At 33.6% G+C, this 25417-nt stretch overlaps 1 protein-coding gene across 1 annotated transcript; it reads left to right on the top strand.

The window, feature by feature from the left end:
• The first annotated feature begins 15918 nt into the window (after positions 1 to 15918).
• LOC149186519 (putative pectate lyase 5) lies at positions 15919 to 20868 on the top strand. Its single transcript, XM_089411024.1, has 6 exons — positions 15919 to 16712; positions 16900 to 17536; positions 17657 to 17760; positions 19672 to 19810; positions 19958 to 20160; positions 20280 to 20868. The coding sequence occupies exons 1-6, from the start codon at positions 16474 to 16476 to the stop codon at positions 20422 to 20424; spliced, it is 1467 nt and encodes a 488-aa protein (XP_089267150.1). The 5' UTR covers positions 15919 to 16473; the 3' UTR covers positions 20425 to 20868.
• The last annotated feature ends 4549 nt before the right edge of the window (positions 20869 to 25417 follow it).

The following is a 25417-nucleotide window of genomic DNA, read 5'->3' as shown; positions in this document are numbered from 1 at the left end:
TACACTTGAATTAGCCTCCAGTGATTTGAGACTTTCTCTCGCGCTATTCCACAACTGATTCTTTTGACTGCATTAATGGAGATTTCTGAATCTGCTTCAACTATGACATTTGAGCTATGATTCAGTTTCAGAAGCTCTAAACATTGTTCCAAAGCCATTAATTCAGCCATATTGTTAGTGGTTTTCCCTAAATGGCAGTGGAAAACAGAGATGATGTTTCCTTCTTCGTCTCTTACAACTCCACCATAACCAGCTATTCGAGGGTTGCCTTTTGAAGCACCATCAATATTGCGTTTCAGATAGCCTTTCAGTGGAGGATGCCAGAAATCCTTATCCGTTTCTAAATCTTTTTCCTTTCTTCATTGACCATGGGGAATTATCTCATGCATACCCAGTTGCATGAGAGTTCTCAACTCATACTCAGTGAGAGGATTCTTGGGATGATTGCGGACAGTGGTGCTAACTGTCTCCTTAATTTGTTTCAAGACCAGATCCAACAGGCGAAGAGGAATAGTTTTTTCCTCCTTGAAAATTCATTTATTCCTTTCTTTCCAAACATTCTAGATAATGAAGCTTGGCATAAAGGCCCAGGCTAAATTAAGGAGCTCATTCTCTGAAAAGTTTCTTCTCCATTTGTTTAGGGTGTTAATTATACTTTCTTTATCTCTGTCTATCTGTTGAAAAATGGTGGCAAAAGAATCCCACAACCAGGTGGTGAATGTGCTCCACTGTTTCCTCTTGGGCTTCACATATCTAACATCTAGAAGACCCAATAACACCCCTTTTTCAAATATTGTCCCAAGTTGAGATTTTCTTGTGATGAACTAACCACATGAATAACTTGATCTTCATCCACCCTTGATGGCTCCAAAGTTGCTGCCAGGATTTTGCTGAAACGCAGGAATCAAGGTTCAGGATGATTCTTTTCGCTTCCCTAAGATTGAAGGCACCTTCTTTATTGAGGCCCCATCTTAACTGATCCTGTCCCTTTGTTACCAAGATTTTCCTTTGTTTTCATATACTCATGAGTGCCTCTGTCTTTATTTTTATGGGATTGTCATCTCTACAGTTTATTCTTCTCCAATTTCTCCACTTTCCAGAGCTGTGAGGAAGATTCTAGAAATCTTTAACTTTGATTAATCCTTGGGAATCTGTTTCTTTCTTGAGGCTTATAAATTCCTCTCTTAACAACATTGCTTCTTGTTGCCATTTATCTTCCCAGAAGAGAGCTAGATCTCCTCCTCTAATTTCCCAGAAACTGTAGTTTTGTACTAGGCTTCTATTTTCCTAGGCTTTATTCCAAATGTAAGAGCCTCTTATGTTTCTCAACATTCTTATAAGATCTCTTGTTTTCCAGGAGCTTGCATATTTTTCTTTCCAGATCTTAGCCCATTGAGCTTCTGGTTCCTTAACCCATCTCCACCAGAGCTTGGCTCCCAAAACTTTACTCAGAATCTCCTGATCATCTAAGCCTAGGCCTCCATGACTCTTGGGTTTGCAGATTTTTTCCCAAGAAACCAGAGCCCACTTCTTCCTTGTTTCCTCCTTTCCCCAAAGGAAATCTCTGTGGATATTCCTAAATTGCTGCAACACACCTTTGGGGGTCAGGAGGGCTGATAAAAGGAACACAGGGATTGATTGCAGAATGGCCTTGATCAGAATCAACCAACCAACTAGGTTCAACGATCTGATGGTCCATTTTTGACTTTGTCTTGCATCTTGTTGAGCACCGGTTCCCAAATACTTTTGTGCAATGGTCTGGCTGTGAGGGGAATTCCCAAATACTTTGTAGGGAGGGAATCCCTTTGAAAGCCTAGAATTCTGGAGATATTTTGTTGAATAGCAATGTTAGTATTAAAGAAAAATATCTTAGATTTGGAGAGATTAACTTCCATACCTGTAGCCAAGGCAAAATCAATTAGGATTCGTTTGTAAGCCAAGGCTTCTTTGACTGTAGAAATTTCTTGTAGCATGGTGTCATCCACAAATTTTTGGTGAGTCATTGCCTGACCATTCTCCGTTAATTGAAGGCTCTTAATCTTACCCACTTCTTTGGCTTGTTTAATGGACCTGCCCAGTCCTTCCATCATGATGATAAAGAGAAAGGGAGAGAGAGGGTCTCCCTACCTTAGGCCTCTAGAAGGAGTGAAGATCGCTAAGGATGAACCCTTAACCAAAATAAAAAAGATCAAAGAAGTAACCCGAGCCATAACCCATCTAACCTAGTTGTGATCGAACCCAAAAGTAGTAAGGACCTTCTTGACATAGATCTAGTTCACCTTGTCATACGCTTTGGCTATATCTAATTGCATGATCATACCAGCCTGCCTCTTACTGGTTAGCGAGTGAACTACGTCATGGGCTTGAATAATGTTATTATGGATTTGTCTACCTTCCACATACCGAGATTGTTGCCCTGAAATTAAAGAAGGAAGTAGAGGTTTGAGTCTATTAGCCAAAACCTTGGAAATAATTTTGTAAACCATATTGCATAAAGCAATGGGTCTGTACTTATCAGCAGTCACGGCTGAATCCTGTTTGGGGATCAGGGAGACAAAGGAGGTGTTGAGGGCTTTTAGAATAGTTCTGCTTCTTCTGGAGTCCTCCACCACATTCAGAATATCCTATTTGATAATGTTCTAGTAGCCTTAAAAAAGTTTACATTGAAACCATCTCGTCCTGGAGCTTTGCTATTCTGCATGTCTTTAATAAATTCACTGACTTCTTCTTCAGTTACTGATTTTCTCAAGTTAAAATTGTCCTCTCGAGACACCAACTTGGGGATATTTTTTGTAATTTCTTTGGTGCATTGCTCTTTGTTTAGATTGTTTTCCTTAGTGATGCCTCTAAAATGTTGTACCAACACTGTTTCGATATCCTTATGAGAGGTCTGAAGTTCCCCATTTTCATTCAATATCGAAGAGATTCTATTGTGAGTTCTATTGGCCATGGTGGATCTATGGAAAAGTCTGGTATTACGTTCACCTTCTTTGAGCCATCGAACTCGAGACTTTTGTCTCCAAAATATTTCCTCTTGTTTGCATAATTTCTCCCATTCTTGATGGTGTTTATCATCTTGTTCACTTTTAACTTTATCAAAACCATCAGTAATCAGTGCTTGATTGAGTTCCTAAAGTTTGATTTCCACTAATTTTTTATCCACAAAAATGTTACCAAACTCCTTCTTGTTCCATTCTTTGAGCCTTAGTTTAATGTGCTTGAGTCTTTTATGAAGGAGAAACATTTTAGTTCCCTGGATCTACAAATCTTTGGACCACCATTTTTCAATATTGTTGATGAAATTTGGGTGGGTGAGCCAGATATTCTCAAATCTAAAGGGTCTATTCCTGGGAGAATCAATCCCCTTGATTTCTAATTGAATCGGCCAGTGATCAGAGCCTCCAAAGTGGAGAACACTAGCTGTCATTTCTTTGTTTGTTAGCATAAGCTCCTCTCACATCAAAAAACTGTCTAACTTGGAGGCGACCTGTGCCTCCCCTCCTCTTTTATTGTTCCATGTGAAACGACCATTGTGCGTTACAGAGTCCACCATTTTCATATCATCTGTGAAGGTTTGGAATGCTATGGAAACTTTACTTAGCAGTCTAGTACCTCCTTTTTTTCCGAAAAAGATTTAATCATGTTAAATCTCCTCCCATGACCCAAGGAATTTCTTCATGCCTGCTTCTAAGATCAACGAGGGATTCTATTATTTGAGGCCTATAAACGTTTGTGACCAGGAAGGTGTCTGAAACCCCTACTGGTTGAAAAATTACTGATAAGTAATTTCTTGATGCCTCCGCATCTGTTATGCTAAATTTTTGTGGATCCCATAAAGTTAGGATGCCCCCCGCTATGTTCTCTACTTTAACTTCTAGAAACTCAAATCTATTGAGCCATTTACTATGAAACTGTTTTAATTTCTGAATAGAGCATTTTGTTTCCTGAATGAAGATTATGTCCGGCATAGCTAGTTTCATTCTATTACTTAGCATTCTTTGTTTTCTTTTACTACCTAAACCTCTGATGTTTCAAGATATGAACTTCATAATTAAATATTTGTAAAGGAGTAACTGGTTAGGTCTTTCATCTTACCCGAATCTATCATTAGCTTTCCACACTCCATCAAGAGCTCATTTTTCTTTTTCATGCCCCTCTTCTTTCCTGGATTTCTAGTCGCTAATCCTGGAGTTGATTTCATAGTTTTCACACCTCTTTGCTCTTGCTTGTGAATGTTTTTACCTTTATCCAACCCTCTTTCCTGAGCTTTCCATAAAAACAACTGTTGTATTCTGTTGCATTCTTCTTGAGGTAGTGAGTCTATTCCTCCCTTGGTTCCTTACATCAAGAATCCTTCTAGATCTAGGTTTTCCTTATCAAGAATTTCCAGTAGTTCCTGATCTTCCAGATCTATTTCACTTTGGGTCATTTCTTGGTCCATTTCCATTTCTGTTTCACTCATCATCGTCTCTTTTTGATAAACTGTATCTTGAGAATGTTTGTTGTCTTCTTCCTTCTCTTTTTCATTGGGACCTTCCTCCTCAGATTGGTTTTCTCTCGTGGTTTCTTCATTCTCTTCCAGCACTTGAAACTTGTTCTAACTGACCTTTTGCACCTCGTTGTGTTGTTGCTTTGGCCCCTTTTTTCCCCCTTTTCCTTTACTTGCCACTTTCTGAAAGCTTTCAGTCTCCTTCATTGTATTAGGTTTCCCTTTGTTATTTGCTTTACCAAGAGGGCAGTCTCTGAATAAATGTCCATGCTCATGGCATCTACAGCATCTGAATGGGATATGCTCGTAGTCCACAGCCTGCACCCACTCTTCATCAAAAACTTCCAAGATAGCTTCATCCGGAAGAGCTCCTGATAGATCCATTTCCACACATATCCTTGCAAAGGAGGTATATTTTCCTCTTCTTATGGCTTCAGAAGCTTTGACAAAACATCCTAGTTTATTGCCAATGGCAGCTAGCGATTCTGTTTTCCAATAATCTACAGGTAGAGAATAGAGTCTTACCTAAACATGAACATATGAAAATATTTCCCGCTCTGGGACAAAGTTCATCTTCCAAGGCCTCATATAGAGACCGACTACTGCATAAAAGTAGGGTCCTCCTTCGAATATTTTGTCTTTTTCATCAATGTTTGAGAACAATGTGGTGAAGAATCCCTTTGACCCAAGATGTAGGTCAATGCTTCCTTTGGGTTTCCAGTGGTATTTGATCCACATCTATAAAGCTTTTTCAGTGGGCCAGAGTCCCATGAATTTAGAGATAATGGCGTAGGTCCCCATGTGTTCCCTATGTGCCTACAGAGCAGGATCATTTAATATTATCATAGGAGTGATTTCTGCTTTTGGTTTGCAGGGTTCCTTTTGTTTTTTGTCTCTTGCACCCTGACTTTTGTCTTCTTCCTCCTTGTCCTTTGTGCTACTGTTTTCCTTGGTCTTGTTCCCATCAGTTTCCTTTTGATTATCCCTATTCCTACCTTCTGCAAAACCTTTGTTGCTCATGATTGGTGTCTTGCCTCTGCTAGCGAGTGCGTCTTGTAGGAGGGAGTCAAGCTCCCTCCTCTTACACCCTCCATTAGAAATGATCTTCCACACCTCTCTGAAACCCTGGGTAATCTCTTCTGCTCCCGTTCCCCCCAATTAGATGGTTTGTTTCATTAACATTATAAGTTTTTTTTTTTTTTTTAAATGTTTCACTTATTAAAATATGGTTTTACATGTTATTTATGTAATTCAATTATAAATTTCAGTGGAATAGATGTTCTTATTATTATATTTTAAAATTTATTTTATATTTTATTTTTTAGTGGGTTGCTTACATGAATAAGGTGATATGGACAAATACCATGATAATAAGAAGCATCTTTAAATCATTTGTGGAATAGATGCCCCCAATTTACTATTCTGAGATTTCAATGATAATAAGAAGCATCTTAGGATCACATGAAAATAGACTCTTAATGTAATATTTAAGATTGCATTCATGTGTCACCCATACTAATAATTGTATCAAGTGATTAGAGACATGTGCCTAAGTAGCATGATAATCGGAAGCATATTGAGGCCACATGCAATATAGATACACTCAATGTAGTATTTTAAGATTGAAGTGACTTGTCACTTTCAGAGTAGGCCTCTCTCAAGCTCACAACAAATAGATATCTGCAATGTGATGCAATGTGGCAATCTAATATAATTAGCTTCATATGCCACTCATGTAACCATGTTGTCTCAAGTCATTGAGACATGCACCTTAAGAGAAAGGATCTCAAGGGATCTCAAGGTCACATGTGTAATAGATGTGAATTCAATGTAATATATTAAGATTGGATTCACATTCCATTTTCATAGTAAGATCAACAATTGTGGTTGGATGTGCACTCAATGTAATATTTTAAGATTGGATTCGCATGCCATTTTCATAGTAAGCTCAAAAATTGGGGCAAGATGTGTAAGCAACATGATAATAAGAAGTATCTTGTGGGAATATGTAGAATAAATATCTGAAATGTAATACTTTAAACTTTGCTTCATATGCCACTCACATCGGTAGGTAATCGGATCTCAAGGTCACATGTGTAATAGATGTGAATTCAATGTAATATATTAAGATTGGATTCACATTCCATTTTCATAGTAAGATCAACAATTGTGGTTGGATGTGCACTCATTGTAATATTTTAAGATTGGATTCGCATGCCATTTTCATAGTAAGCTCAAAAATTGGGGCAAGATGTGTAAGCAACATGATAATAAGAAGTATCTTGTGGGAATATGTAGAATAAATATCTGAAATGTAATACTTTAAACTTTGCTTCATATGCCACTCACATCGGTAGGTAATCTCAAGTCATGTACATAAGCATCACCGTAAAGCATATTTTAATGACATGCATAATAGATATCTGTTAATTATGGGGTATTTTTCAAGTCATGTAAATACTATTGTTGGAAAAAATACCCAGGGGGGAGTGTTAATCAGTGTTTTAAAACTCAAACTTCCAATTTTATATTTTGAGAAATATATGCTATTGTTATTAAGGCAAACTTTGTATGTACCCTACTTTAGAGAAGGAAACCCATGTATATATAGTTTATTGAATTTTTATGTATTTCATGAGATGATTATTCATAATGTGAGCAACAAATAAATTAATTACTTTTTAGTATGTAGTAAAGAACATAAATAAATCACACCAAACACACATATAACACTAGTATTTTAGGTGCAAACCCAATGTGGGAGAAAACCATTGTTGTTGTTGTCTTTGTCCTCGTTCTTATGATATAAACAAAATTATTACATTTGTACTCATGTAGCCTTTCGTTAGTATGCAGGAACCCGCGTGCAGAAAGCTACAATTTTTCTCTCTTTCTCGAGCACCTATTGGAAGGGAGCTCCAACCCCCTCATCTAGTTCACCAACTTCTACCATAAGGTAGATCCTACCCCACTTATGAAGGCTACAACCCTCAGCTCCCTATGGACCACTCTTTAGAATATTTTAGACTTGATCCACTAGTCAAAAAATCATCACACAACCTATAGGCTACCTTTCATCAAATTTTCAAACTCGACCCATATAAATGATAAACCCAAACAAACTGAAGCATTGAATCTAAGATATTGTCACAGTGCAATTCAACTGAAATCTTGAAGTATCAAATCACTTAATGCAGAACCCAACTGGAAATAACAAATATCAATTATGTACATGATTGTAGTGAATAAGACTTGAGTAAATAAGTATTTCCTCTATAAAATACTTGTGTACATATCTTATATTATTGAATACTAAATCATCAATCATATATATAAATCATTTATCCACCATAGATCACTTGAACCAATCATAGATTACTAATCAACATTCATAGCCAAATCAACCTAACCAATATTTTCAAACATGGATTATCAAGATAGAGACATCATTGACAAACAAAAACAAATAGAATAGAAATGATCAAATATCATCAACAATTCATACTTCAAAACCATAGAATGTATACACATCTTCTGTGTAGCTAATCTGTGTATGTACGCACTTATAATTCACCACACCCACATACATATCTGCACAACTCCCACATACATATCTGCAGAAATTATTTCGTGGGAAATATACATGACCCTACATATACGGATACGTGTATGTATGCGACTATATAGATTTGTAAATCTTTCACTACAAGCATAATTTCACATTGTGCAACCTTTACTCTCAATACTACAGACATCTAAATAAATCATTATATCATAGTTTCATCAATGTTAGATACTTATACATTTGCAAAAATTAAATCAATCAAGCATATATGTCAACATATTTTAGATATTTTAGATCTGAGTCTTCTCCTTGCTTATTGGTGCACACCTTTTTCAGATCAAATCATTCATACACAGCCCAATACTTTCACACTGAACACCTTAATTTCCATCTCTTTATATAGTATTTTCGTTAGCCAATACCTTAGGTAAATACCTTGGTTATGTCGTAAGTATTCTTTGGCAGGATCAAATAACCATTGACACACCCATTATTATGGGTCAATATCATGATAAAGATCCCTCCTATTCAAATTACCATGATGTGGATTATGTATGTGATTTTGCTTCTCAATATCTGTGTATATATGCGACCTTGATTCATAGGACCCGCGTATACTTTCTTAAAATTTGTCTTTGGCATCCATCTTTCATTGAATTGTCATTTCTCTGTTCATACCATCTATGACATCAATATCACTCGGTATAAACATCCTATTATCATAATGTTAACATCTTTATGATATCGGTTTCCATCAAGGACAATACACTGTCCATAATGCCAACAATCTCCCCCTTTGGACTTGATGGAAACCACTTTGGTGTTTGGTCACCACCTGTAAACACCTGCAAATATATCTGCAAAAACACCAAGAATTCTACTCCAAACACCAAGCTTCTCCCCCCCTTTGACATCAAGGGAAAAGGGTTGACCAATGCCAACTGAAGACTTCATAGATCTAATCCGCTAAACATTCTAACCATGCTCCCCCTGAGCATATGTCGGACTCTCGGAATATATTCAATAAAGAACAAGACTTCCTAATACCAATGACTCATGGTTACATCAATCACCCAACACAATGGGGTTACATATTTGGCCCATATTACATCAATTTCCCAAAATAATGGGATTGCATACAAGGCATGAATGTCTTAAAAGTACAAAGCTTTAATCAATAGCCCATATATGGCTGAATACTACAATGATTACATCATGGCTCTTTACATGACCTTTACATAGATAACCAAAACGAGGACCTCAATAGTGAGGTTATAGGATCATGAAAGTCATGAGCAACCACCATGTACCTACAATCATGAATATTTGATAGCAATAATATAGAAGCAACATGAACATCCTCATCAAGAAGTAAGATAGGGCAATGAAGCATCAATCTTTTCATCACCATTAAATCATAGCAAATACATCCTCCTCATCAAGCATGTCAATAGATAAACTTTATCAATTAGAATCCATGCATCATTGATAAATAGTGACACAACAACAACATATAGATCTCCAATAGTAACAATAGAAATATTGAGTCATTAAAAAATGTATACAAGAAGATATACTTATGAAACCATAATGCCAACAAAATGTATGCAAAAAGACATGCTTATGAAACCATAATGCCAACAACTATGACTGCATATGAGGGGTATTTTTTCAATATTTATTTTAGTATGATGGTAAATAATGTAAAAGTAGTCATTAGCAAATGTATGCAAGAAGACATGCTTATGAAACCATAATGTCAACAACTAGGAGTGCATATGAGGGGTACTTTTTCAATATTTATTTTAGTATGATGGTAAATAATTTGGCCCGAATATTAAAGGGTAACTAACATGTATTTTATTTTATATTAAATCATCATAGTTTTCAACATTTGCTTTGGTATCATTGTAAATATGTGGTTAGGATATATAGAATAATTTGAGTGGGATAGTTTCACTGGTATAGTTTGAGCTAGCCTCATTGTAAAGATGGTGTATTTTATTTTACTTTAAATTATCATAGTTTTAAATCCAATGAGAGATATGGGATAATAATTTTAAATTGCTAAAAATTTATATGAGAAATGATCAAATTTTAATGGAGAATTTTTAAAAATTATAAATTAATTTATCATTATAAAATAGATAAATTAGAATAAAAATATGATAAATTCTAAAATAAATGGTAAATTTTATTTATTCATTTATGAATGCCAATGTTTTGAATATTTTCTTCCTAAGTAACTATGTCAACAATTTGATGTGCTAAAATTGATTTAACATGGTATTGTAAATAAAATATATACTTTTATCATAAATGCTCTAAAATCTATGAATAATTGTAATTTTGTAATATTTTTAATCTGAGTACTAGCTTAAACAATAAAAGTCTAATTTTTTAAATTATAAGATCATAATAGTAATTTCTAATTGATGAAATTTTACATACTAAATGTTATCATTACAAAATACAATTATGAAAAGGTATTACAAAGATTTGAAAAATTATGAAAAGGTATTACAAAGATTTGAAATTATTTTTTTATATTAGACACAACAATTTCATGAATTTAAAAACTTCCATTTAAACCAATACTACCCCACTCAATAAATCAAAAGTGATCAAAATCTTATTATATTTAATCTTCTAAGGCTGAACTCACGAATTCACATGCCTTAGATGTTAATTTCACATGACATTGTGCACACAATTTATCTCAAAAGTTACACCATGTATTATAAGAAGTAGCTCAAATCTACATATAACTATTATATAATTTTAAGAGAATAAATACTTCTCATTTAATATTTAAAAAATTATAAAAACACTGAAAATTAGTAATATGTGTGTGAGAAATAAATAATATTTTGGAAATTCAAATACTTTTTGATGTTGACTTCACAATAAAGTACAGACATTTTATGAGCATGGTTGGAATTCTACGTTTTTCCCTTCAAATATAGTTTAAAAATTTACAAAACCCTAAAAAAATTGGGTTGAAACTGTGAAAAAAGTGAGGCAAGTTTCTTTTGAAATTCCAATCTTATTTATGAGAAGCAATTTAAAACTACATATAAATATTATAAAATTTTAACAAAATGAATATTTCCAATTTAATATTAAAAAATTATAATATTATTGAAAATTGATATATATATATATATCTCTATATATATAATAATTCCAATATATATATATATATATATATATATATATATAATTTGGAATTGAAAAAATATATATCTATTTTTAGGCATATAATTAAATTTGTAATAGTTATTAATTTAATTTTGATAGTCAGAAAATAATATTATCAAAAAGTTATGATTATCTATAAATCAAAATATTAATTCAATTTTTTTGAAAAATTGTTTTAGATAGTTTATTTATTTATATATTTTTTTTAATAAATGTTAATTTATAGCTAAACTTGATTTGTTTTTATTAAATACTAATTTATAGTTAAACTTCCAAATATATATTTTTTAAATAAGAAAATTCAACATAAAAAATGATCAAATAGCTCGAGGAGTCATTTCTGAATTTTATCCATAATGTTGATTGACACATGTTATTAGAGGAAAACTAGGCCACTTAAAGTTGGTCAGTAAGACAATCTACTTTTAAACATACTTTTGCCCATACCTCAAGTACCAAGGAATAAAATCTTACATATAACACAAATTAAAACATGCTCCAAACCTTTTATATATGAAGTTATCTTATAACTAATTTAATTTTTAAATTTTCTTAAAATAAAATTATATTTGAACTTTTGTATATATTTTTTAAAAGTTTGTTATTTGCAAGATATTCTAGTGGCAGCTCTTTCACTTAAACTCTGATATCATGTTGATTTTTTCTTATGTAAAATTAATTTTCTAATCTTGATAATTACTTCCAATACTTTATATTTTCAAATTTTCCTACATCATCTATATCATTGAGAAATTATGCATAAAAAATTATACATATATATGTTTCAATGGTTGAATTTTGTTCAAATAAAATTATATTTAAACTTATCTTATTGTTGGTCGTTAAAAATACACAAATATTTAAAATTGTGATGCTGTTTCTAAGTCAAAATAAAATATCAAGCCCATCCAATTAATTTGATTGAAAATGGTGTGCATTCTATTGGTTCAATTTTCCCCAACTTCTACTAATAAATGGTGTGCATGCTCTGGTTTGATTTTTCCCCAATTTCTACCAATTAATTCTGTTGATAAAATACATACGTATCTTTTGTTGAATTTTTCGACCAATTAATTCTGATTGAGAAAAGGCATGCGCATCTTTTGTTGATTTTTTTTTAAATTACACGTCAAGCTCTACCGTCCTGGCCCAACAGGCCCACTGGCTGCATATCTATACTGATGTTGAAGTTGGGCCTACAGTCCTTGTTTTTTTTCATTATTGAACTCACACTTTATATCTGACGGAACAAAAGACAGACTTGTAGATTGGGACGACAGTAAAAAAGTTAAAGACGGTATATCTCAGGGAGTCACTTATCCACCGAACTTTATTTTCCATCCCAGTATTCGTTCGCCCTTTTTCTTTTGTCTAAAAAGAAAAGGGAAATGAAGCAGAATAATCCAATGCATAAAATCTTTATTATTTCCACACAAGCCTCGTCGGTTTATCCATAATTATATATCTTTTGTTTATATATTTTTTTGGATAAGGGATTTTGATTACTAAAGTTTATGTAAATCTATTAACTTTAAATACTTTACTTATAGATTTCTATGAATAAATTTTTGGATTTTAATCAATAAGTTTTTACAAAGAAACAAAAGTCTTTTTAGTGATTAGACTTACTCAAATTATAATTATTTAATAATTAAACTTACTCAAACCATAGTGAATCTTTACTATTTTATTATTTAACAATTAGACACACTCAAACTACAAGTAGTTAACTCAAACTATAACTACAACTACTTAGACTATAACTATTTAGAAATTTTTTATTATTTCACACATACTGAATAGGTTTATCAAAGTAATGAACACTGTATGAATATGCTGCAGGCACAGTTTTTTCAAGTAATATAATGTATTCCCAGCCAAAACGAAAATAATTCTGTGAAGTAATCACCATATTGGATCGTTCTTCCAATTAGTCAACTTGTATTATTCGAATTTCTTTCATGGGACGGTGACCCTTTTGGGATCCAATGGCGTACGTTACAACCCTAGTGGAGTGCCGGCAGTGCCACTTTTCTTTCCAATCATGTCTATCTATCGCTAAACGCTATACAGTGATTCTTATCGTCGAAAATTATTCACTTTTTATTAGGAGGAGCAAAGGATAATACGGGAGATTTCATGCGTTAATTGGTACAAAGATTCTGAACAGTAAGATTGCTGAATGTACGCTGACTAGACGAGTTACAAAAGCAACAGTGAAATTAGGTTTATGGTGCCCCACATGGTACGTAGTCATATCGCTGAATGTGCGCTGACTAGATGAGTTAGAAAAGCGACAGTGAAATTAGGTTTACAGTGTCCCACATGGTACGTAGTCCTATAACATAGGTTAGTTATACAAAACATTAATAATGTTTTTAAACATTAGGACAGTTAATACGGTATAAGATTAAAAATGAAATGTCAATAGCCAATATAAATAAGATAAATGTAAATTGGACAGGTTTAGTTTTAGTGAGATTTACTAACTACAATATTTTTGAGCGAATAGTTTAATCTGCACTAAAAAAATAATATTATTATTTTAATTATTTATTTATATATAAGTGGATCACATTTGTGTTTTTTATAATATAGTTTTCTAGGTTATCAATTTGGGACATGGTGCACTATTAACTCGTTCCTAGAAACATAATAGTTCAAACCCTCGACACTAGCATTGTGCCACATAAGAGGTTGTATGGGTAGACCTAAAAAGTATAGTTGTCGCCCAATAAATCAACCCCTCATCATACTATACTATACATTAATTAATTAATTAATTACTATATATATATATAATTAATTTTAAAAAACACAAAATGATATTATAAAACATTATTTAAAAAAATAATTTAAAATTCAAATTAAAATTTCTCAAATAAAATTAATAAAATATTTCATAATTTTGTAATTGAGTTCATAGACTTATTCTAAAGTTTAGTATGAGCCGATACTTAAGTTTGTGGGTTTTTTTATGCCTCTTTCAAATAAAATTAAAATTACATTCTAAATAGAAAAATAATATTAAGTATAATTAAAAAGAAATGAATAAGAAAAAAATTGGATTTTTATGGTTAAAATTTTAATTTAGTTCTATACATATTTTATTTAGCATTCAAAAATACAATTTAAACAATGAAAACTAACACATTGTATTTTGCACTCTAAAAATCTTTGCACATCAAGAAATTTGATCCTTCTCTACTCATGTTAAATCAATGGTTAAATGAATCTATGCTAGTCTATAAGTTCCTTATGTTTTCAACCTTAATTCAAAAATGCTAATAACTTATATAGACTTGCTTTGTTTCTTGCCATAAAACACCCAAAAATATAATATTTATTTATTATTTAACTAAGAAGATTATTATTATTTTTATTGTAAAATAATTTTTTTTGCAAAACAAAATTAATAATAAATTAACAATATTTTTATCATATTTTTTTGATTGAAAAACTTATTTTTTGGGAATTATATTTTATAAAAAACAATCAAAATTACGAAACATAAAAATCCTAGAAAATGGATGAATACGGATGAATGATAATCGCATAAGGAAACACAAAATTATAAAGACAAAAAAAAAAATATAAATCTTGTGAAGTCGTACCATGTGTAGCATAATAGTTGTAGATGCTTACTCGTGCCTCTATTTGATAGATTGTCTTCTAGTTTTTGCATAATAAAAGTAGATGAAATGTCACTGTCTTCTTTTTAATAGGTTGTCCTTTGTCATAAAATTTTACTATTAATTTTTATTTTTTAAATTAAAATTTACATAATTATATATATTTTTTGAATTTATAATTTTGAATAAAACCACATACCTTACCATTAAAACCACTCAAAACTTTATAAAACTATTTAAACTTTTAATTTAAAATATTTCACTATTTAAACTATTAATTTAAAATATTTCACTTAACATCACTTTTGGCATTTTAGCCAATGAATGACACCCATTTCTCAAAATACAGAGAAACAAAAGAAACTACGACTGTTAAAGTTTTATACGAGGCATGGATTCAGTCCAACTACGATACCTTCACAATGAGACCCCTGAAAACCTAGCTGTGAACTGAATGAATAACCACATGAGTGTGTCCCTGAATTTGGAGGTACCATCCTCTACAAGTCCCCATCTCATCTCATAGTGGAAACTGCGATTCTGTTACTATGTTGGACCCTGATTATTCGATTCACTGATAAGAAGGGTTGAAAGATCGGCAACACTATGCTAATATCTATTAGAGTATAATATTAATTTTCTGTTTTTCCTTGGCAACACCCTTACGCCGCCTCACCCTTAGGGGACTCGGTCCAGGTGACCCAATTGCCTGGTCAATTCTGATGGACTTGAAAGAAGAATTAAACTCGTGTTTTTTTATCAATTCGGATGGATTTAAGGAGAATCAAACTTGTGTTTTTTGAGAGAAGGCTAATGACTTTGTAGGACAAGGAACAATAATTGAGCTGGTGCCTCATGACAAAGAATCAATGACTTGGTAGGGGTTTTAACTATTTATCAAGACTGAAAGGTTTCAACTACTTAAGTTACTCATCAAAATTAAGAGTAGAATATTAATTAAAAGGCTTTCAAAAATAAGTGACCAGTGAACTATAGCTTCTGGATCCTTGTTATGTTTCCCTAAGTATTAGTTGCCACAATCACTTTCCCAATTGATTACACTAACATCTTTACCCCAGATCTATTAAGGCATAACTACTGCCTTGTGAAAGGAATCTGGAATACTTATTTAGGTCTTTTAGCATCAATGAGCTGCATCAGAATTGATGGAGCTCAATTCACTTGCCTTCCACCAACCCATCTACGTCATGTGTAATGATGTGAGACTTCATGCATGTGCAAATTATAAAGGGGGCCCTAATTCTCAATCCCAATACAACACCAAATTGTAAGGGGGCTGTTACTCACGCTTACACCAGCAGGCCTCAGTGAATTTGGTCAAAATAATAATAATTAGACGTTTCTGCGAACATTTCTGCATTTCTCAAGGTTCTCCCCCATTGCCAAAATGCTGGCATTTTAGAATACCTGGCCATTTTCACGTTTTCCAGAATCCTTAGTCATTGTAGCCATAGCGAATTGTTGTGAAGCCACTAGAAAATACTTTCTTGTGGCCCGATTTCTCAGAGGCGAACAGGGTGTAGAATCATTCTATAGTGTTAGCTACGATATTTTGAGCTTCTAGAATGAAAATGACCAGTCAGAGTCAGTTATATTATCTAATTGTAGTTGCAGTAGTAGTGTACATTCAAATCTTGGCTCCAAAATGTTCAGCAGCAAAAACACAGGAAATGTTAGACGGTATCGTGGGTTTCCTTCGAGGACGCCCAAATGTAAAATATATACAGCAGCTGCCGCGGAAGCAGAAACTGAATTCTACTTTTTCAGTAGAGAGTCCGGAAGAGGTAGTTAAAATGGTCCAAAAGTAAGTGCCCCATTTGAAATTTACAAGCATTTGTTTTCTTTTTCTTCTCTTTCTCAGAAACTTGCTAATTATTGTAATGTGCTTAGAATCGAAACCATACTAATTAATTGCACTTGAATATATGAAATGCAGAGTGTTTGTTAATAGATTTTACTGATTTTATGTATGGGAATGGCCTGTGCTGCAGAAGTATAAATGATTCTCGAAGAGAGCTGAGCTATTTGTCTTGTGGAACTGGTAATCCAATTGATGATTGTTGGCGCTGTGATCCAAATTGGCAAATGAACAGGCAAAGGCTTGCAGATTGTGCCATTGGCTTTGGCCGAGATGCCATTGGAGGGAAGAATGGTCAATACTATGTAGTAACTGATTCCAGTGACAACGATCCTGTGAATCCCACACCTGGCACTCTGCGCTACGCTGTTATTCAAGACGACCCACTTTGGATCATATTTCAGAGCGACATGGTCATCCAGCTCAAAGAAGAGCTTATCATGAACAGTTACAAGACAATTGATGGGAGAGGTGCAAATGTCCACATAGCCAACGGTGCTTGCATTACGATACAGTATGTGACCAACATCATCATTCATGGTGTTAGCATCCATGACTGCGTTCAAACAGGAAATGCCATGGTGAGGGATTCCCCTGAGCATTATGGCTGGAGATCGGTGTCTGATGGCGATGGCATTTCAATTTTTGGAGGACGTTATATCTGGGTAGACCACTGTTCTCTTTCCAAGTGCAACGACGGACTAATCGATGCAATCATGGGATCCACTGCCATTACCATTTCAAATAATTACTTCACTCATCATGACGAGGTCTCATGTCGCCATTGGATTCCTTTCATGTTGCCATTGGATTCCTTTCATGAATTTACTATTCTGCCCATTATTCTCTGTCACAATCAGATAAAAGCTAAATTCGTAATTTCTTTGCAGGTCATGCTTCTTGGTCACAGTGACAGTTATGTGCAAGATGTGATAATGCAAGTAACGATTGCCTTCAATTACTTCGGCGAAGGGCTTATCCAAAGGATGCCTAGGTAAATTCTAAGTCTTTGTGATGCCATGGAATTCCAGGGAGAAAAGAGCTGCAATAGAGAGGCGCATTTCACAATTTCACAAAGTTAAATTCATCATGCTAACAGTGTTCATATAAATGTATAAATGTATATGATTGAAAGGAACGCAATCTATGAGAGCCTTTTACTATGAATTTTTTCAATTGATGCAGGGAAGGCCGAACAGAAAAAGGAAAAGAGAAGGATCATTTCACAAAGTTAAATTCATCATTTTAGTAGTTTTAATATAAATATCATCATGTTAATAGTATTAATATAAATCCATATAATTGAAAGGAATGCAATCTATGAAAACAGTTTACTATGGATTTATTCAATTGATGCAGGGAAGCCCAAACAACTGGAGTGTAATTTTGCAGCATTGAGATCCTATATAACTCGTTATATTTTTACTTGTTTATCTTCATTTTATTCGTTACATTATAATCATCATGTGAAAATTGGATTATTTAAACATATATTATGCATTGCAAAATAGTAACAAAGTTTATAGTAAAAGTACAGTTTTAATATTTGATAGTATTTTCATCAAAATATTGGAGTGACTAAAATTATAATATAATTTTTTTTGACCATTCTAAATTTTATCATAATTTGGAATTAGACGTAAACTCAGACTTTTTGTATGGAGAATTCCAATCACTAAATTTGTGATAAGTATAGGTAAGTCGAGACAAAACACCAGTGTACTCTCTCGTTTTCAAAGTCTAGTTACTAAAACCTTTGAGACCATGTTTGCTGAGCTGAAACTGATTTTGACTTCTTTTAAATTGTTTGGGCCAAAATATTTGCATCCATGTTCATTGAAGTTAATTATAAAATTGTAAATTCTAATTTTACATGTAAATTCAGCAACCTTGAATATAAAATCTATTAGGCTTGCAGAGTCTTATTAAAATTCAAGAACCTTGAATATAAAACCTTCTAGTCTTGCAGATTATTATTAAAATTCAGATACTTGGAAAACACTTATTCTTCAGGTTTAGACAGTCTATAAATATTTTGTGTGCAAATTCATTAAACAAATAGAAATTGGAACTCTTATTAAAATTCCGATACTTCGAAAACGCTTATTTTTCAGGTTTCTACAGTCTATAAATATTTTGTGTACAAATTCATTAAACAAATAGAAATTGGATTAAAATTTTAAGAAAATTTTCAAGTTGGATTTTTATGCAGAAATGTTAACCGTTAGGGTTGTTCTAATAAATTTGACGGTTAAAGTTATTCTAGTAAACTTGACTAAATCAAATCATCTGTTGTTTTGGGCAAATTATCTGTGGTTTTGGCTGCAGGTTTATGGAAATCAATAATTTTTTACTAGAGTATTTATCTCCTATGAAGTTTATTTAAATGCTAGAAAGAAAGATCCGTGGTAAATTGTCTATGTAGCTACTAAAAAAAGATCCGTGGTAAATTATCTATGTAGCTACTAAAAACAAAGAAAGGTATCTTTAGATACCACCATCTCTCGGTGGTCTGTGATCCCAACAGAAGTTGAATGAATTTTTTCTACCCGTTTTATTCAATTGACAGAGCCTGAGCTCAACTGAGTGTGAACACTCTTTTCATCGTCTGACTTTATTTCAGTGTTGTATTCGCTTCTTACTTTATTTATATGCTCACTGTATCCTCCTTTTACTTTATTAATAAACGCACGGTCCAGCTAGGGTGTGTGTATACTTTTGCACATAAAAGTTCAGCTAGCTATGCATAATTTACTTTCACCATATTGATATTCTGCATAGAATATTCTACTGTGACCATGTGACCATGGCATGTGGCTCATGTTATACTTTATTGAGATTCATCTATTGTCGTCTGTTTCCACTGGTAAAAAGAATGGGATCTTACTTACCCTCACCATTGCAGGTGTCGACATGGGTACTTTCACGTGGTAAACAACCAGTACGCGCACTGGGAAATGTATGCAATCGGCGGGAGCGCCAACCCAACAATTAACAGCGAAGGCAACAAATTCTTAGCGCCCGACGACGACAATGCCAAGGAGGTGCAGAACCCACTTCCCTCTTCTTCATTCGGCCCAAAATCATAAAATTCCTGAACACCAATTTCCATGTTTGTGTTTGGTTTTCAAAATAGAATTCGCCACTGAAACCCTAAGTGAATTGCAACTGAAACCTGAAATGAATTTCAGGTAACTAAAAGGCTGGATGCAGGGCCAGACGAATGGACGCAGTGGAATTGGAGATCGGGAGGAGACCTAATGCTGAATGGTGCTTTTTTTGTTGCGTCCGGCGCCGAGACGACCGACAGCTATGCCCTAGCTTCCAGTGTTGGGGCAAAGCCAGCGGCCCTTGTGGAAACCATTACCGAGGAGGCCGGCGTCTTACAAGGCGGGTAAGTATCGAATGGATAAAACCCTAATCCTCGTTCAATTTTCATCACAAAGGTAGATAAAATCCTATTAGGGTTTTTAATAACAGTTTTAACAGCTCTTTTATCTATTTCCTGTGCAGAACCCAGAGTAGCAACGGCAATAACCATATGTCGGTATCTGCTGCACCCAGATCAATTTTGTCGGTTTCTCATTATCATCGAATTATATATTTCTTGATGTGCGCTGTGTGGTTAGTATTGAAAGCGTTGGACGTTTTGAGGTGATGTTTCGCTTCTTCCTGTGGACAATTGAAGTACCAGCTGGAAGCCCAATTATCTCTGGTGTTACTGTCAGATACAATACAGTATCAGTGAAGCCTTCTCTTTCCATGAATAAAGTTCCATGGCGTGTCAAAGTTACAAAGTTACAAGAATCATGGAATGCCATTAGAAAGTTCCATGGATAATTCATGAAACGATGGAGCCATGGAAAAAAAAGGTTGAACGTCACTTGGGATTCCCAGGTGTTGTGGCTGTGGGTAGTGGTCATCGCAACATACTAGGTTGTGGAATGTTAATTCCCTAAGAATCATACTAGGTTGTGGAACGTTAATTCCCTAAGAATCAGGAAATAGGAAGGGGAACTCTGTAAACATCATGTACAATGTATATAGAGATGATTAATTAATGTTATATATGTTGAAATATATACGATCTGATTTAAAAGTATTTCAAACTCAGACATTATATATCTCAATGTATTTAATATTAAATAATCTAATACAGCGTACATATTGATAAGAGGATTAAAGATATTTAGACTTGTAATTGATTTGATCATCATTTAATCTGAGAAACATAAAATTTGGATTCTCAATAGAAGGGCATGATCCCATTAACTTTACTCACGTGCATTAGGGTTTCGTGATGCTGAATTCTTAGGGCATTAATGGCTGGATAACAGGTTTCAAGACATTTTTATTCAGTGGACGGTTCATGGAAGATAAAGCTATTTCCGATGTATCCCGACAGGGAGTTGAGGGTTAAATACAGCTGAAAATTTGGGTTAGAGAAAGGCGATTGTTTCATGGTACATTGTTTCCGTTCCCTTCCTGGGGTAGTTTCTAAACAACTTGGAGATCAAAATCTTTGTTTTCTAAACAATTTTCAACTCGTATTGTGTTTTAATATCGTGAGTGCAATTAAAGGTAAAAAATTGAAATGTGGAATACAGATAAATTATTTTGGGTGCTCAAACATGAATTGATATTTTAAATTCAATTAAAAGAAATGAAATAATATTTTCTTTTGAATATCTTAGGTTTATAAAAAGTTTCATGACTCATTTAAATATCAAAATTGAATCTTTTTGAGTGATTCAAACCAAGACTAAAAGGGTAATTAAAAAGGATGTTTAATAAAATTGTAAATTTTTTAATTGACTTGTTATATGAATGTTAGCTAATGTTAAAAGAAGGGTTAATTTTTTAATAATCTATTAATATCTTTATTTTTAATTTCAATTAAAATCTATTCATTGTTTAATGAAATTTTACTAATAAAGTTTGAAGAACTTGTCTTTGTGAATCACTACTAGGATTCATGTCTCATGAGTATTCTCTATTTTTTTCAATATAGGAATTAGCATCACATTTATTTTACACCCAACATGTCTTGAGTCCAACACTCACCATAATATCATTTGCTTTGTTACATATGCCTTCTAACACTCTGGATAATTCCATTTCTTTTGTTATATTTTTTTTTTTATAGCAACATAGACATATCTATGACAATATTTTGCAAATAGTTTTGAGAATGTCCCATAACTCTCATTTGTGTTGCCTCATCACAAACCCAACATCAAGGAGATGTACCTTTATGGCATTAACGTTTGGAACAACATTTTTATTATGTGGGATTCTTAAGAAATATTTTTAATGAGGTGTGGTGTATACCAAATGGAGATCATATGCCCAAATTATGACCGGAGGATGTTGTCATCCCAACTAATCCCAACAGGGCCAACAAAATTTTGGCAGGGTTAGGTTTTTTTGGATATTTAGGGTTTCCATTATTTCTCAAAAATAAAAAGGCCTTTGAACCTCATTGTAACATAGTTTAGTGTTGAAATTTGCAACAAGAAATGTTAAAAATAGCAACTAGAAATTCTAATTTAATGTCCTTGAATTAAATTGGGAATTAAATCAAAATTATATTCTCATAGCAACTTGTAATAGTTAACTAAGTTGATTTGACTTAATTGACTTACCAAATTCGAGTTGGAAGTCTATGTAGAGTCATCTAGAGTGATCCTTAAATTTTAGGGGCCGAGGTTGAGTTCTTATTGAGTTGTAATTATTTAATTCACTTTAACTGAGTTAAATTCAGTTTAATTAAGTTAAATTCAGTTAAACTAGTTATAACTGTTGGAGAAACTAGTAAGAGGTCAAGTGAATTAAATTGGATTTAATTCACGTGCAGTGATCAATCAAAGAACTGATAATTCACTCAAAAATAACTCATGCATGTTAGCTCAAAAGAAATACCCAGTTGAGATTAGAGTTCAAGGACAATGTACTATCAATGGTATAAATTTTTGAGTTGTACAAATGGTGCATGGAATCAGTAGAAGGGCTATGGATGGATTGCATAGTTATGGAGTAATGATTTCCCAATTAAATATGGGCTAATCCTCTGAGGAATTGCGCAAGGAAACATGGTCTTGGAAGGCTAGAAATTTGGCTAAGTATTGGCCAAAGGCAATCACTGAGGGAGAGGATACAAAATACTTGTGCAGGTTGATCTCAAGGTTGAGAAAATCATATTGTATTTATCCAAGGCTTTCCTAGGAAGAAGAGAGATAGATTTTACTTGTGCAGGAATTGTTCGGGTTGAACAAGCATTGTATTTTCTTCTCAAATCTTCTTGTTAATGCAATATAGATAATTGGGGTTTTTAGGAGTTGTTTTTCCTAAACAAATATTGTGTTATGTGTGATTGAAATTCTTCCTTTTCTGCTTAGTGTTTTCATCGATTAATTTTTGTTTTTGTTGAAGAGTAGAGTAGATTCTTATCTTGTGTTTCATAATATCAAATAGGTTGTTGAATCTACAAGTAAAAATCTACATGGTATGAGAGCTATATTTGTAGAAATTTCTACATGGTATTGGAGTTGAAATCACAATAGAAGAGAAGAATTTGAAGGTGTCCTTTTAGATTGATGGAGCTCCAGTTTAGGGTAGATCCAAAAGACTCTATGTGCAGACTTCTTAATGGATAAGAAGGTAGCTAGTGGGAAGATCATTGAGCCAATGTTTAGCGGCAAAAAATGAGTTGTGATAATTGATATTGGTAGATTGATGAGAAGGAATTTTTTGGTTGGTGAGTTTGCGGAGAAAATATGAAAAATTTTGTGCAAAAATTAAAAAACAAAAATAGCACATCTCGATTCCTTGCGAAAAAATACCCAAATTCAAAAAAAAATCGGCCGAGTTGGAGTTCGGATGAGAGAGATATCGCTGATTTAAAATTAGCTCTTTTCGAGAAAACTTTGTGATGACGCGAGAGTTACCTAAGTTTCTAGAGTGCTCAGAAGATGTGATTTTTAACAAAGGAAATATTTTCTTTATACACATCACCACGGGACAAGTGAAACATATCATTTTGAAAGTGAAGAACTTGTATGCACTTGAGGTACAAGATGCATTAAAAGCCTTGAGGAGCAAGGAAAAGGTTAGAGACTTGGTGTTTGATAGGGAGCATAAATTACCTCTTAATATCTAGCCTCAAAAGCAGGCCCAGCAAGTTGTGGAGCAGTCACAATTAGAGAAGTAGAGAGGAGATGGAGTGGAGATATCCACTCAAGTAGAGACCTCTAGTAGGGGGAAATTTCGAGCCAAGTGGGATGAGGAAGTGCATGCAGCCATACCTCGAGGTGAGAGGTGGGGCGATGTGAAGCAATAGTCCCAAGAGTGCAGAAATTTGGGCAGGGTCCATTGAGATGTTTTGTCTCATGGATCATTACCTTGCTAAAAGAGTGCATAGTACATAGTAGCGGGATGGATCAGTGGTGGTTGATCTAGTCAGATGTCAGAGTGACAAAGGCAGAGACTAGCAACAATCAGATAGTGGGGAGCACAGAGCAGAGTTGGCAACAATGAATATGACACAGTGAAGAGTGAGTAGAAGTGCATAGTTTTCAGTAGATAGTGCAATAGCTAGTAGCAGTGAGAAACTCTCGTGACATATGCATCATATTCATTTAGTTTGGATGCTTTTTCAGTTTTAGAAGTTGCAGTGGCAACAACACTAGAGAGAAGTGTTGCATGCATAACATTCCAAAGGTACCAAATCGGGATAGAGTTGAAATCTTTTCTTGTTGAGAAGGAGTGTTGAAATTTATAATAAGAAATGTTAAAAATAACATCTAGAAATTCTAATTTAATTTGTTCTTGAATTAAATTGGAAATTAAATTGAAGTTCTATTCTCATAACAACTTGTAATAGTTAACTAAGTTAATTTGACTTAGTTGGGTTAGGAAATTCGATTTGGAAGTCTATCTAGAGTCATGTACCGTGATCCTTAAATTTTAGGGGCCCAGGTTGAGTTATTATTGAGTTGTAATTATTTAATTCACTTTAACTCAGTTAAATTCAGTTAAACTAGTTCTATTTGTTGGAGGAACTAGTGATAGGTCAAGTGAATTAAATTGGATTTAAATCATATGCAGTGATCAATTAGATAACTAATAATTCACTAAAAAATTACTCAATGCATGTTAGTTCAGAGGAAGACCCAATTGAGATTAGAGTTCACGGACAATGTACTATTAGTTATATATTTTTTTAATTGTACAGATGGTGCATGCAATGAGTAGAAGGCCTATAGATGGATTGTGCAGTTATGGAGTGAGGATTTCCCAATTAAATATGGGCTAATTATCTCATCAATTGTGCAAGGAAGTAGGGGCTTGGAAGGCTAGGAATTTGGCTAAGTATTGGCCAAATTGAGTCAGTGAGGCAGAGGATAGAAAATACTTGTGCAAGTTGAGCTCAAGGTTGAGTAAAGCATATTGTATTCATCCAATGCTGGCCTAGGAAGCAGAGAAATAGATTGTACTTGTGTAGGAATTGTTCAGGTTGAATAAGCATTGTATTTTCTTCTCTAATCTTCTGGTTAATGCAATATTGATAGTCAGTGTTTTTAGCAGTTACTTTCCTCAAAGAAATATTGTGTTATGTTCGATTGAAGTTCTTCCTTTTCTGCTTGTTATTT

Source organism: Pinus tabuliformis, chromosome 3_1 (genome assembly GCF_031772625.1).
Source record: "Pinus tabuliformis cultivar Carrire ecotype Pingquan chromosome 3_1, CPIR1, whole genome shotgun sequence".
Classification (NCBI taxonomy): Eukaryota; Viridiplantae; Streptophyta; class Pinopsida; order Pinales; family Pinaceae; genus Pinus; species Pinus tabuliformis.
This window is presented reverse-complemented; position numbering and strand designations above follow the sequence as displayed.

Bases quoted from the DNA above. Each gene is read 5' to 3' on its own strand.
- LOC149186519 (XM_089411024.1), top strand. From the start codon at position 16,474: ATGAAAATGACCAGTCAGAGTCAGTTATATTATCTAATTGTAGTTGCA. The intron at 17,761-19,671 runs GTAAATTCTAAG...TCACCATTGCAG, and splicing joins CTTATCCAAAGGATGCCTAG to GTGTCGACATGGGTACTTTC. The intron at 20,161-20,279 runs GTAAGTATCGAA...TTTCCTGTGCAG, and splicing joins GCCGGCGTCTTACAAGGCGG to AACCCAGAGTAGCAACGGCA.